The 14,725-nt window shown below is 43.1% G+C and overlaps 1 protein-coding gene across 1 annotated transcript in view; it reads left to right on the top strand.

The window, feature by feature from the left end:
• Positions 1-14,725, top strand: part of DAAM1 (dishevelled associated activator of morphogenesis 1) — a 174,255-nt gene that overhangs the window by 148,857 nt on the left and 10,673 nt on the right. Inside the window, exons 18-22 of the mRNA XM_081227160.1 lie at positions 1,581-1,687; positions 3,498-3,586; positions 4,441-4,609; positions 8,427-8,534; positions 10,477-10,537. Coding sequence (XP_081083286.1) covers positions 1,581-1,687; positions 3,498-3,586; positions 4,441-4,609; positions 8,427-8,534; positions 10,477-10,537 — 534 coding nt within the window. The remainder of the gene's footprint in view (positions 1-1,580; positions 1,688-3,497; positions 3,587-4,440; positions 4,610-8,426; positions 8,535-10,476; positions 10,538-14,725) is intronic.

Genomic DNA, 14,725 nt, shown 5'->3' on the forward strand with positions numbered 1-14,725 from the left:
ATCCTTTCTAATTCTTTCTCCATTCTGCAGGCAGAGTGTTCTTTTTAAAGTGAAAACTCATTCCCCTACTTGAGATTTTGAGTTACATCCCATGCCCTCAAAATAAAGACTGAATTTTTTGCAAGGCCCTTGCTCCTCCCTGACCTTGCCCACTGCTGCCCTCCCCCACTGCTGTGGTGGCCGCTCTTCCTCCTGTGTAAGTGCTGCACTGCCCCTTCCAGAACCCAGCATGATAAGCACTCTGCCTGGAATATATTTCCAACCTCAAACCGTTCATCTCCTTCCCTGTAGTTCCAATTCTCTTTCTCTGCTGGTGGTACCCAGACTGACTGCCTTTTCTGAGATCCCTTAATTAAATCCAACGAACATTTGAAAACCTGCTAAATGGACCACCCAATGCCAGCATCAAGTTTATGGGGAGGATCTCAGGGTCCAGACGCTCAGTGTAATTTTTTTTTTTAAAGTCCAAGAATATTTGATCTAGAAAATAGCACACAAACACAGCCCTGGGCATACACATACACGTTTGTGCCTTTAAAGAAAATTAGACACATACAGAAGTTCTACTTTAAATATTATTGCTATCTCTTCCACATTCCATGCTCATTTCTTCGTCCAAAATAAAATATGGAATCAAAAACTTCACATCCCATTGTGTTCCTCTCACCTAACTCTACATGGAGCAAAAAATGAGATGGAATTAGATAAGCCAAAGAAATAAGCAAATTGATTAGAAAATACACATAAAATTACTCATTTCAGCATGATGAAATGATGTAATAGGATGTAATGATGTAATAGGAAATGATGTAATAGGAAAAAAACAGAGCTGGAAGTCGAGACCTAGGTTCTGTTTCTGAAGATCACACACACTTGCTTTATAATCCTGGGTGAGTGACCTATCTCTCTGTAGTTGTAGTATCTTCTCATGAGAAGGTTGAATCTCCAAGGCCCCTCTAATGGACTATGTAAAGTGGGTCCTAGTAAAGAACTTCCCAATTCTGATTTGAGGGGCACTATAGAACACATAGTTACCAGAAATTAATCTTACACCAGTTCAACTACTTTCAAGTAAAAATAGAAAGGGTTTTCTCCCATTTTATTGAAATATAATTGGCATACATCACTATAAATTTAAGGTGTGTGGCAGAATGGTTTGACTTACAAATGTGAAATGATTTCCACAATAAGTTTAGTTAGCATCCATCATCTCATATAGATAAAAGTTTTTTAAAGGCAAAAAAACAAAGCAACCTTTTTTTTCCTTTCTGATGAGAACTCTTAGGATTTACTGTCTTAATAACTTTCATATATATCAAGCAGCAGCGTTAATTATAACCATGATGTTGTACACTACATCCCCGTTACCGATTTATCTTGTAACTGGAAGTTTGTACCTTTTGGCCACCTAAATGGAAAGATTCAATCACTTCATTGTAGCTGAACAGCCACCTGCGAGGAGAGCTTATAAATTAAAAGTTAAAATTTCATCTTGGGACAAATTGAACTGAAAGCATGAAAAATTAGGGCAAGAATTTAAATTATAAACCTCAGTTTTAATATTTGCATGTACTTTCTAGCTCTTGAAATTTGTTCCTGAAAAAAGTGACATTGATCTGTTGGAGGAACATAAACATGAACTGGATCGGATGGCCAAGGCTGATAGGTTCCTTTTCGAGATGAGCAGGTGAGTTTGAAAATGTTTAAAAAGCAAAGATGCCCCTGGCCTTTCTAAGGAAGTGAATCTTTTGATTCCTGTTGAATTATCTGGGCCAGTTAACCTGCCTTAACTTGAAGCCTTTTTGAATCCCCAAATCTCCTCTAGTCTGAGTTGTGTGGAACTTGATTGTTTTGTTTATGTGAGTTCTCACCCATGGGTGAGCCAGGGTCTGAGTTTCTTCACAGTTCTCTCTATTTCTGGGCCTCTTTGGCTCATGTACTTTGACCTAATCAAGTCATAACTTTTCTGGGTTCTAGTCAGTGTCATTCTCCTCAGCACTTTGATCCCTTGGGATTCTAGCCCACTCCTCCTTATACCTCAACATCTCAAGGTTGTTGTAAAATAGAAAAAAATGGGCAGACTCGGAGGCATCAACGTAGAGCCCACATAACTAAATAGCCAGGGTCTGGATGTCAAATCATGACACACGCAGACATCACTAATCGATCGTGGCACTCTTCCCATGGAACCTTGGCAAGCTTTCTCAACCCTTCTCCAGAAAGCCCCGCAGCAGCTGCTGCTCCGTAATTGAGTTTGGCCTGTGCGCTGAGTTGCTTTGCCATCCCAGGCCTAGCGAATTGATTCTGCATTAGACAAGGACCAGTGATCCTGAAACCCTCAGTCAACCCCCGGGCAGAGCTCCTCCCCTGAGTGCCAGTGGCCTACATGGTGGCCAAGGTGAACATGCCACTCTGCAGTTCTGCCATATCTGGACTTACTTTTGTTGTTTCACCTCAACTTGCCATTTTTGTATACTACTGTAGAACAAAGGATGGCTTTGAAATTTTGACACGTGTGCCCAGCAACCCTTTGTGTGGACAAATACATGGCCACCTGCAATAACTGCCCCTTAGTAACTGTCTAGATCTTTGCGTGCATCTTAATCCTGCTATCAGCCCTGCCAGGAGGGCTGTCAGGCAGGGAGGTATTCTCTGCCAGCAACTGGAGGAGTTAAGGTTCCTGCCCAAGGTCACCTAGTAAGAGCAGAACCTAGCCTGCATCTGTCTGATTTTATGGTATAGTTTTGGATGAGGGCTGATTGCTAGTCCTACTGGGCTGAAGTTTCCACCAGAGAGCAGGTTAGGCAGCGATTTCAGAAGGCCTGGGCAGGTTTGCCCACCCTCACCCGCTCAGAAACACCAAGCAGCCTGTCTTGGTGGTGATCACAGGCCAGTTCCCTGTTATCTCTAGTCGCTAGTCGCTATCCTGGAAGGCAGAGCTTTCCAGCCCTGAGGGGTGCAGCTAGGGACCTAACTGTGAAGAAAGAGGAAGGTTTGGGGATGTGAGTGGGGAGAAGATGGTGTGAGGAGAGAATGCCGGAGACAAGTTTTACCCTACAGTTCTGCAAGGCACACTTTGTGGCGAGTGAAGCACCATGGCAGGAGCGCAGGCAACTGCCCCTCATTTGCAGCAGAAGCGGGGAGTCTTTACATTTTCATTCCTTTTTATCGCTTTTCTGTTCACAAGAGCTACTAGGACTCTGAGGAAGTGAAGGGGGCTTTAGTCAACGGCAGTTAGTTCTCACTTTCTTTTAGCAATTGCATAAGCTGATTGGAGCTGAGGCCCTGCTGCACTTGCCCGAACACTCCCTGTAGGGCACTGGGAAAATGGGCTGTCCAGGCGCAGTTGGCCTCAGGCCCTGTGCTCCTGTCCAGGAGAGGAACTCTGTGTGTGTGTGTTGGGCTGGGAGTGCTCTAAGGTACCATCACCTCCATATTCATTGAGTGAACATAGGTGTATTAAGTACATGTTCATTAGTTGATGCTTGCTCTTACAGAATTAATCATTATCAGCAAAGACTGCAGTCGCTGTACTTCAAAAAGAAGTTTGCAGAGCGTGTGGCAGAAGTGAAACCCAAAGTAGAAGGTAAAGTCAAGCTGCCCAGACTGGCAATGATGTTCATCTCAAGTGCCCATTTACAAGTGGAGTGCAAGTGCATATAGTAAACTGGATCCCTTTGGTGATTTTTTTTTTGCTTGAAATCTGTTGGAATTCTGGCAGATAATCACTTAAGGTCTGTCCTTGGCTTAATGGCCTAGCCTGGGTTCTGGAACTCATAGCACACTCCCTGGACTCCTCTGCAGAACTGGGCTTTTGCTATCTGGGTGTTGGTGAGGAATTTATTTGATCGCTACTGGCATTAAACCTACAGTTAGCTTTCTCGTAATGGGGCCTTACTGGATTTTTCTGAGGGAAGATTTGAGGCTGATATATGGTTTGATTTTGAGGCTGTTAAGTTTGTAGGTGTTTGAAATGTGGGCAACTGAGGAGCACAGCCACAGAGTGCAGGCTGACTTTGGGGTCCTGATGACACCTGCTAGCTGTGACATGTCACACGTTTTTGCCCAGTTTTTCTATCAGTGGAATTGATCAATTGTCCTGTGATCTGACTCACACCAGGCAAGAAAGGGTTTGCAAAGGAATGTGGGAAATGCAATAGCTGCTCTATGTATTCCTAACTGCTTATGGTCGGTGAGTCAGCCAAGAACAAGACTGAGAAAGGCTAGGATTGTGCACCTGTCTCTGGGTCTCTCGAACAATTTGAGCTGGCTCTCCTTGCCCCCTTGCTCTTGGCTTCTGGTAAAGGTGTTCGGAAAGTGCTCCCTGGTAGTCTAACAGCCCCATCTTACATCTTCAGTATCTGTTATCAGGTGTGTGGATTTAGGATGGGTATCATTGAAAAGTCTTGTTGTAATAGTTTTATGTATTTTGTTTTGAAGCAATTCGTTCTGGTTCAGAAGAGGTGTTTAGGAGCAGTTCCCTGAAGCAGTTGCTGGAAGTGGTTTTGGCATTTGGAAATTACATGAATAAAGGCCAAAGAGGCAATGCATATGGATTCAAGATATCCGGCCTAAATAAGATTGCTGACACAAAATCCAGTATCGATAAGTAAGTATGGAAGATCTGGGAACTTAGGTCGGGGCTCAACTTTGCACCCTCTGGTCCTCCTGGGCCTCCTCATCCCGAAGTGTCTGGTCTGCACTTCTCCTTCTCCTGCTCTTCCCTTCTCCACTGACTCCTCCCTTCCTGTCTCACGACCACACGTATCCCCAGGTTCCCACTGGGCCAGTTATCCTTCATTTTCATTCCACAGGGATATCATCTAGTCCAAGGTTTTTGTGTTTGGGGTTTTCTTGAGTAAACTTATTACAGTGTAATACATGAAAGACAGGTTCACTCACCATAAAGGTACAGCTTGATGACTTTTCACAAATTGAACACATCTGTATAACTAGTGCCCAGGTCAAGAAACGGAACCTTACCAGCACCCTAGTAGCCCCCTCACGGCCTCTCCTAATTGCTACCCCTCCACAGAGATAAAAAACTGACAGCTGATGACAGAATGTGAAGTTTGTTGGCTTTTTAGGTTATGGTTTCCTTGGTACCTGGAAGCTAGCAGCTACATTAAAAAATGACAATGTATAAATGCATTTTGGCTGTTGGTATTCAGCTGCTCATCCCAAGACTCATTAAAATGCTTCCTAGAAAGTGTGTTTTAGGTGAACAGATTGCTGTTAGAGACACCAGAAGGTGAAAATGTGCTAGTGTCATTTCCATGGAAGGGCATTGGGCATTTTAACTCTAGCTTCCCTGCGAGTTGTGTTTCCCACTGACTTGGAAGGAATTTGTTTCTAAGGTAAACTTCTCTGTAACCCGAATTATTTTTAGAAGTATAGGCTGTTCACCCTAATTATTCCCAACCAATGAGACTCTTTATTCTATATTTTCTATAGGGTCAGTGAAGCATAGCATTATGGCAACCCTGAATCCATCGTATAAGAAACAAGCAGTATGTTCAGTTGTGGGGCTAAACCTTATTTTTGCATTGTGTAGAAATAGATGAACAAAGCACAGCTGATACGTTCTATCAACACCACCTTATTTTTCTTTGAATTTTATTATTTTTTATACAGCAGGTTCTTCTTATTAGTTATCCATTTTATACACATGAGTGTATATATGTCAATCCCAATCGCCCAATTCATCACACCACCACCCCCCACACCCCCACTTTCCCCCCTTAGTGTCCATACATTTGTTCTCTACATCTGTGTCTCACTTTCTGCCCTGCAAACCAGTTCACCTGTACCATTTTTCTAGATTCCACATATATGTGTTAATATATGATATTTGTTTTTCTCTTTCTTACTTCACCCTGTATGACAGTCCCTAGGTCCATCTGTGTCTCTACAAATGACCCAATTTCATTCCTTTTTATGGCTGAGTAATATTCCATTGTATATATGTACCACATCTTCTTTATCCATTCGTCTGTTGGATGGACATTTAGGTTGCTTCCATGACCTGGCTATTGTAAATAGTGCTGCAGGGAACATTGGGGTGCATGTGTCTTTTTGAATTATGGTTTTCTCTGAACACCACCTTATTTTTAATGTAAGCACTTGATCCTTTCAGAGCCCGTTCACATTTGATTGTCACAACAACCTGTGAAGTCCCCAGGCCAAGTGTTGTATCACCTGTTGTCAGATAAAGAAACTGAGGCAGGGTCAGGTTGCTCATTTAGCTTGTCTGAGGTCACAAGCAGCAAGGTGTTTGGCCTTACATGTATTTGACAGTTGTTCTAGTGGTCTGCCCACAGCTCTCCTCTGCTAACAGACTGATTTTATTTGGAGGCTGCAGTACGTAACTGCAGCATCTTACTTGCATATAAAGAGCAGCCGTCTTTTAAGGAACAGTATTCTCTTCAACTGGGCTTGCAGGCTGGGGAGGAGGGAAATCCTCACCACCAGTCAGTCCTATTCTCTTTCTCTCCCTCTCTCTCTCTCTCTCTCTCTCTCTCTCTCTCTCTCTCTCTCTCTCTCTGTCCCCCCCCCTCACACACACACACACACACACACACACACACACACACACACACATACACATTTGCCCCCCACCTTCCAACTTACTGATAAGCTGGCACTTACTACATGATTATCTGCTAGTTAATGATATAAAATTTATCCAATACACAATAAGCCTTTTCAAAACAATAAATTAAAAACATTTCTGATCTTCTTCTTTTCCCTCTTCACTCTGCATTAAAGGCTTGTTTCTGGTAATGACCAGAGAGTAGTCAAATGTGAGGCTGTTTAGTTGTTGTTTTTATTATTCAGGAATTTATATTCACTCATATGAGGTGCTATGTGGATAGCAAACAAATGTGGTTTGCTATCCAAATGTGATCTGGTTTTAAGTCTTTCTACACTAAAAAAGGCGTATATGGTTAATTAAATAAATTTTCCTGACTAACAAAGCATTTCTCTGAAATAATGAAAGAAAATGGCATTACTCTTTCTCATGATGGTTGCTGGGATTTTGCCTCTCATGCAGCCGGCACATGGCAGACACATAGATTCTGTGAAAGGCAGAATTGAAGTGGAACAATACAGCTGAACACCTGCAAAATATGTGGCCAGAACTATTAGCCACTGTTTACTTTGCTGAGCAATGGTTTTCTAATTATTAGCACAAGAAAAATAAGGGGAAATATTTTTCCCTGTGGGCCAGTTGACTCAGAGGAATAGGATTGCATTGACTCCTAGGAAGCTGCAAGGGTAACCAGAAATGGTTTGCATTGCTCTGGGGAAAAAATTGTTTGGCAGCTCTGCTTTACCTTTGTTGGGGGCGGTGCGTACTTAGCCTTGTGAATTAGCAAACTGCCTAAAAATTATGGAAATGTTTTTAAAGAAATGCATTTGTGTCCTGATTATGCTAACTTTCAATAGCGTAAGTGCTTCTTGATCTTGGCTGTTAGTCTCAGTGGGGAGTTTTAAAAAAATACCCACACCTGGTCCCACCTCATTCCAATGACTGAATCTCAGGTTGGCCCAGGCATCTGGGGTCCAGGTGATTGTAATGTGCATCAGAGTCGGGGACCAGGGGACCAGGCTACGACAGTGTGGCCTCATAGATAGTGTTATCAGATGCCTGCCTTTTCAACCCAGGTCAGTCAAGGTTCAGCCCTGTCACCACCAAAGAGGGAGCTGGTTGTGCAGTTAGGAGCTGAAGTGTTGCTAAAATTAGGCTGCGAGGGTATCATATCCATGATGACACAGTCCTGGCCCATTTCCAGGTCCTGCCCTGAAATAGGGGGCATTCTAACTTTCCAGCCATCCTTTACTGCCACAGCAAAACAAATAAGGTCAGAAGGGGAAAGAGCAAAACAAATGAGTCAGAAGGGGAAAATGTTATCACCCAGTTGAAAGAAACCCTTAAATGAGAATTGTCAGTAATTTTCATCAGTGAGTTGCTGCTCTGTACTTTCAGACTTGAAAATTAGCCGTCCTCTCTAGTGGATTAAACATCCCTCGCTCCCCACCCCACCCTGCTTGTTAGGAACTTGTAGGGCAGGCCTCGTCTTTGGGTGGATGCACTGTGAAGGGATGTCCCCTTTGGCAGTGGTTCAGACTCCTTTCTATCACCCATCGCATTACGCAGATTTTGAAGGATCCCCATTATCGGCCCAAAACGTAATTCTTATCCCCTGCCCTTCCCTTTCAGAAGATGTGTGCTTCTTTTGACGTATATTTTTGTAAATCCCATGAAGGCTCTCCTCCCTTTCTCTTAAGAATGCCTGCCTTTCAGGAACCTACACATTTTGAAAGTAATGCAGGGATATAGCATTCTTGTGGAAGTAATCACTTGAATATACAAATCATATGCAGATATTAACCATGTTTAATACTCTCTCCTGTAATTGTAGGAACATTACACTTTTGCACTATCTCATAACTATTGTGGAAAATAAATACCCCAAGGTTCTTAATCTAAATGAGGAGCTGCGGGACATTCCTCAAGCAGCAAAAGTAAAGTAAGTACTTAGAGTGAATTCTTTCAGTTTTTTAAATCTGTTGGACTGTGGTTTAGCCGTTGAGATAGTTAGCGTTGCATGAAGAGGGTCCTTCTGTTTGCTTTCCCCTGAACAGTGTATGAAATAAAGTTTGAATAGTATCCAAGTCACTCAGATGTGTTACATGAGTTTGAATATACGGTTGACTCTTGAATGGTGGGGGGGGGGGGGCGGTTAAGGGTGCCGAATCCCCACTGCACAGCTGAAAATTCAACATATAACTTCATAGCTGACCCTTCCTGTGCGGGGTTCCTCAGTACCCGTGGTCCCACATCTGAGGATTCAGTCAACCACAGATCATGTAGTACATAATTATTGAAAAAACATCTGCATATAAGTGGACCCACACAGTTCCCACCTGTGTTGTTCAAGGGTCACTGTGTACTTGTTCTAGCTGTTTCGGAATATTCCTGGATGCAGTTTCTAACTTCTACAAAACCTAATTTTCTGAGTTATGAAGAGTCTAGGGAAGCAGTGTGGCTTCACTAGTAGTTGGAAAGGGTGGTTCTCTTAAAATACAGGTGGGAACACCCTTAGTTAAATGAGGATATGAGGATACATTGTTAAGCAAATGGAAGTCCTGCAGGTCAGGGTGTTGCTAGTAATTTTCCCATGTGTACACACTCCTAGAAACCAAGCAACCTTTTAATGGAAACAGTCTTTATGCAAATGAAGGAACTAAAAATAAAGTGGAAAGTCACTAAACTTTCCCCACAAACTTCACACCACTTTTCAGAGACCTCATGAGGGGCAGGCACTTTTCCTTTCTGTTCCTTCTGCTTCCTTTTGCCCCCACCCCGCCTTTTTAAAATATTTATTTGTTTTTGGCTGCATTGGGTCTTGGTTGTCCCGCGCAGGCTTTCTCTAGTTGTGGCAATAGGGGACTACGCTTTGTTGTGGTGCGTGGGCTTCTCATTGCGGTGGCGGAGCACGGGCTCCAGGCGCGTGGGCTCAGTAGTTGTGGCTTGCGGGCTCTAGAGCACAGGCTCAGTAGTTGTGGCGCATGGGCTTAGTTGCTCCGTGGCATGTGGGCTCTTCCCCGACCAGGGCTCGAACCCGTGTCCCCTGCATTGGCAGGCGGATTCTTAACCACTGTGCCACCAGGGAAATACTCCACTCCCCTTTTTTAAAAACATATTTAAACCGCACCTTTTTGCAGTGATTTTAGAAAGCCTGATGGGCAGGCTAATTTTTTCCCTCTGTAGAGTTTGGTAGAAATGTACCATGTAAGACATGAAATTACAATGTTGAAGTAAATGAAGTGTCAATGAATTTGTTTACATGTGAATTCTCTGCGAGAATTAAGTTGTAATCTCTCATGTTTAAAAGCTGTCAAATAAAAAGCATTATGGGAGAAGCCCAGGAAACTTTCTCTGTTTAAAAAAAAAAAAAAGTAAATGAAAACTAATTAGTAAAACTTTGAGAAAAATCACTGTTGATTGAAATGTAGGCCATCACCTTGTAATATTCATACTACCAGAGCATTCATGAAAAGCAATATAATAATAATGAAGAGCACAACACACGATTGTGGATCAACTGTTTCTTTTCCTTGTCCAAAGGGAGCCACACATGGCAAGAAATTTATTTCCACATACAGTAATTTGCTTAAGTGAGATTTTTGTGAGATTGAAACATGACATATTTCTATTCTGCCCTTTTTAACCTATAAATATTATACCTGCTGGCTGTGGGAAACAAAAAAAAACATAATTCCATACCTAAATTTCATAAGTTTAAAATGTTGCTGTCTTTCTGTGAGATCTGAACACTGAAGGGAATTTTAAACATTTAAAATGAAGTAGTGTGGACTTCCAAGCATGAAATATTTAAACTCATCATATATTTAATACAATAAGTGTAAGTCCCATGTTGGTTACTAAAATGTTGCCATTTACAACAGCATGACTGAGCTGGACAAAGAAATAAGCACCTTGAGAAGTGGCCTGAAAGCAGTAGAGATGGTGAGTATGTTTCTCGTTCTAATTCTCAGTCCCTTCACTCTCTCTGGTGCTGGTGATGGCATCCAGCAGAGGAGTTGCTGGTTGCCTTGGCATGCAGGATAAACATTTATTGTTTAAAAAAAAGAAAAAAAATAATGCAACAACAAAGGAGCAAAGGCAGGCTGTGTTTAGCCTGGTGATGCAGTGGCAGGTGGCAGGATGTCATGGGGGCATCACGGGAACAGGAACTGGGAAATTGGACCCAGAGTTCCACCACTTTCCTACTGTGAGGCAGGACTCATGAAAGTGGGTTGGCTAGAGAGTCTTCAAGGTCTTCTCGGTGTTTCTGTTTATAAATGTTTACTCTTAGAGCAATGGAACTTCTCTGTTGTCTTTGAGTTGGTCCCTTGGGGAGTATTTTTTGAGCACTTTGGGGGTACAGTCCATTCTCAAGGCGAGGGGATCATGATGACTCAGAATCCTTACCCTCCAGGTGTTACAGTGGCCAGGAGCAGTCAGCAGTTCACCTCCTAAGTGATGACAAAGGTGCCTTGAGGAGGATCGGGGATTTAGGTTAGCCCGAGGCTTCGGGAATGGCTGGCGTGTGTGAAAGGAAGCTTCTCCTCTGGGTGAGATGAACTTTGAGCTGTGGCTTAGAAGGAGGGTAGGGTGAACTTAGGTACAGAGGAGGGAGGCTGTCCCAGCTATATGAGATGACCTGGGCCCGGACTCCATGGAAGGAGTGCCCTGCTGGTCAGGGTGCCGGAGGCAGTGGAGCCGGTGGAACTAACCAGACTGTGAGGGCGCAGTGCCCCGTGGGTACTGCACGAGGGCTGCTGACAGGGCGGGGGCAAGTCAGGGTGAGAAGCCTCGCTCGGGAGAGCAGAGCTCTGGCCTGGCACTTGGTGAAGGAGGCTGGTCTACAGGCAGCTCGGGAAGGTGCCCCACAGATCATTTATTAGTAACGCCAGGAGGACCCTCCTCCTTTTTTAAAAAATAAATTTATCTATTTATTTTTTATTTTGTCTGCATTGGGTCTTCGTTGCTGCTTGCCGGCTTTCTCTAGTTGAGGCACGCAGGCTTCTCACTGCGGTGGCTTCTCGTTGCGGAGCACGGGCTCTAAGTGCGCGGGCTTCAGTAGTTGCGGCACCCGGGCTTCAGTGGTTGCGGCACGCGGGCTTCAGTAGTTGTGGCTCGTGGGCTTAGTTGCTCCACAGCATGGGGGATTTTCCCGGACCAGGGCTCGAACCCGTGTCCCCTGCATTGGCAGGTGGATTCTTAACCACTGCGCCGCCAGGGAGTTCTCACCTCCTCCTTCTTATAATCGTAAAACTGTGCCATAGAAAGTAGTTGACTTCATTAAAGAAATAGCTCTAATAAAAATTAGAGTCACAGTGTCTAACCTTTTCAATTTTTAATAAATTAAGGAGCATGTAAGGTTTTCTTTTTTTCCTTATTTTGGGGGAGGGGGGGAGGGGTGGGTCGCTGTTTAAAAAGAGCAGTAGATACTCATTTTTCCAGCCCCTGTGGGCTGAGAGACTGTGAGTGCGCGTGGAGGATGGTCCTCGGCTTTCAGAGGCCAAACTGGATAAGGGCAGTTTGGGACGAGGCTTGTGTTATAGCCTTCACTCTGCGGCCATTTCCTCCCAGTGGAAAGCTTTCTTGAGACTAGCGTGGCAGTGACTGACAGTCCTAAAGCCTGACAATGGAGGCTCTGACCCCTGCATCTGAGCTAGTTCAGAGCAAGGCATGAGAGAGCGGTCCCAAGGAAGTTATGTGTTTGGGGGGTTTATTAAAGGTGGTTTTGCTGAAATCTCTCTAGCCCCTGGGTCCTGTACAATGTAACACACTCTTCACAGGAGAGGGACTACAGAGGCCTCCCCCTCCCTCTGGCAGCTTAAATGTTAAGAGGAGGGAAATATCGGGAGGCAGACTTTAATCCGTCCAAGCATTCATGTGTCCCAGTTGTTCTTTTCACAGATTGATTACATTGCTTGAAGGTATCAAAGACAGAAGTCTTATGGAATTGTACATCCGTGAAACACTTTAAACTTGCTTTCACATCTCTGCACCTCACACCCATACATATACTCCCTTTCCAGGTCAAAAAACGAGGATTGTGGCAATTTCTTTTAATCAGAGCAAGTTTCATGATTTATAAGAGTATTACTTTATTTATTTTTAAACATCTTTATTGGAGTATAATTGCTTTACAGTGGTGTGTTAGTTTCTGCTTTAGAAAAAGGTGACTCAGTTATACATATACATATGTTCCCATATCCCCTCCCTCTTGCGTCTCCCTCCCTCCCACCCTCCCTATCCCACCCCTCTAGATGGTCACAAACCACCGAGCCGATCGCCCTGTGCTGTGCGGCAGCTTCCCACCAGCTCTCTCTTTTACATTTGGTCGTGTATATATGTCCATGCCACTCTCTCACTTTGTCACACCTTACCCTTCCCCCTCCCCTTATCCTAAAGTCCATTCTCTAGTAAGTCTGTGTCTTTATTCCCGTCTGGCCCCTAGGTTCTTCATGACCTTTTTTTCCCCCTTAGATTCCATATATATGTGTTAGCATACGGTATTTGTTTTTCTCTTTCTGACTTACTTCACTCTGTATGACAGACTCTAGGTCCATCCTACAAATAACTCATTTTCGTTTCCTTTTGTGGCTAATATTCCACTGTATATATGTGCCACATCTTCTTTATCCATTCATCTGTTCATGGACACTTAGGTTGCTTGCATGGCCTGGCTATTGTAAATAGAGCTGCAATGAACATTTTGGTACATGACTCTTTCTGAATTATGGTTTTCTCAGGGTATATGCCCAGTAGTGGGATTGCTCGGTCATATGGTAGTTCCATCTGTAGTTTTTTAAGGAACCTCCATACTGTTCTCCATAGTAGCTGTACCAATTCACATTCCCACCAGCAGTGCAAGAGAGTTCCCTTTCCTCCATACCCTCTCCAGCATTTATTGTTTCTAGATTTTTTGATGATGGCCGTTCTGACTGGTGTGAGATGATATCTCATTGTAGTTTTGATTTGCATTTCTCTAATGATTAATGATGTTGAGCATTCATTCATGTGTTTGTTGGCAGTCTGTATATCTTCTGTGGAGAAATGTCTGTTTAGGTCTTCTGCCCATTTTTGGATTGGGTTGTTTGTTTTTTTGATATTGAGCTGGATGAGCTGCTTGTAAATTTTGGAGGTTAATCCTTTGTCAGTTGCTTCATTTGCAAATATTTTCTCCCATTCTGAGGGTTGTCTTTTCATCTTGCTTATGGTTTCCTTTGCTGTGCAAAAGCTTTTAAGTTTCATTAGGTCCCATTTGTTTATTTTTGCTTTTATTTCCATTTCTCTAGGAGGTGGGTCAAAAAGGATCTTGCTGTGATTTACGTCATAGAGTGTTCTGCCTATGTTTTCCTCTAAGAGTTTGATAGTGTCTGGCCTTACATTTAGGTCTTTAATCCAAATTGAGTTTATTTTTGTGTATGGTGTTAGGGAGTGTTCTAATTTCATACTTTTACATGTACCTGTCCAGTTTTCCCAGCACCACTTATTGAAGAGGCTGTCTTTTCTCCACTGTACATTCCTGCCTCCTTTATCAAAGATAAGGTGACCATATGTGCGTGGGTTTATCTCTGGGATTTCTATCCTGTTCCATTGATCTATATGTCTGTTTTTGTGCCAGTACCATACTGTCTTCATTACTGTACCTTTGTAGTATAGTATGAAGTCGGAGTGCCTGATTCCTCCAGCTCTGTTTTTTTCCTCAAGATTGCTTTGGCTATTCAGGGTCTTTTGTGTTTCCATACAAATTGAATTTTTTGGTTCTAGTTCTGTGAAAAATGCCAGTGGTAGTTTGATAGGGATTGCAATGCATCTGTAGATTGCTTTGGATAGTAGAGTCATTTTCACAGTGTTGATTCTTCCAATCCAAGAACGTGGTATATCTCTCCATCTATTTGTATCATCTTTAATTTCTTTCATCAGTGTCTGATAATTTTCTGCATACAGGTCTTTTGTCTCCTTAGGTAGGTTTATTCCTAGGCATTTTATTCTTTTTGTTGCAATGGTAAATGGGAGTGTTTTCTTAATTTCACTTTCAGATTTTTCATCATTAGTGTATAGGAATGCAAGGGATTTCTGTGCATTAATTTTGTATCCCGCTACTCTACCAAATTCATTGATGAGCTCTAGTACTTT

The sequence above is a fragment of the Mesoplodon bidens genome (genome assembly GCF_964165515.1).
Source record: "Mesoplodon bidens genome assembly, chromosome: 3".
Taxonomy (NCBI): domain Eukaryota; kingdom Metazoa; phylum Chordata; class Mammalia; order Artiodactyla; family Ziphiidae; genus Mesoplodon; species Mesoplodon bidens.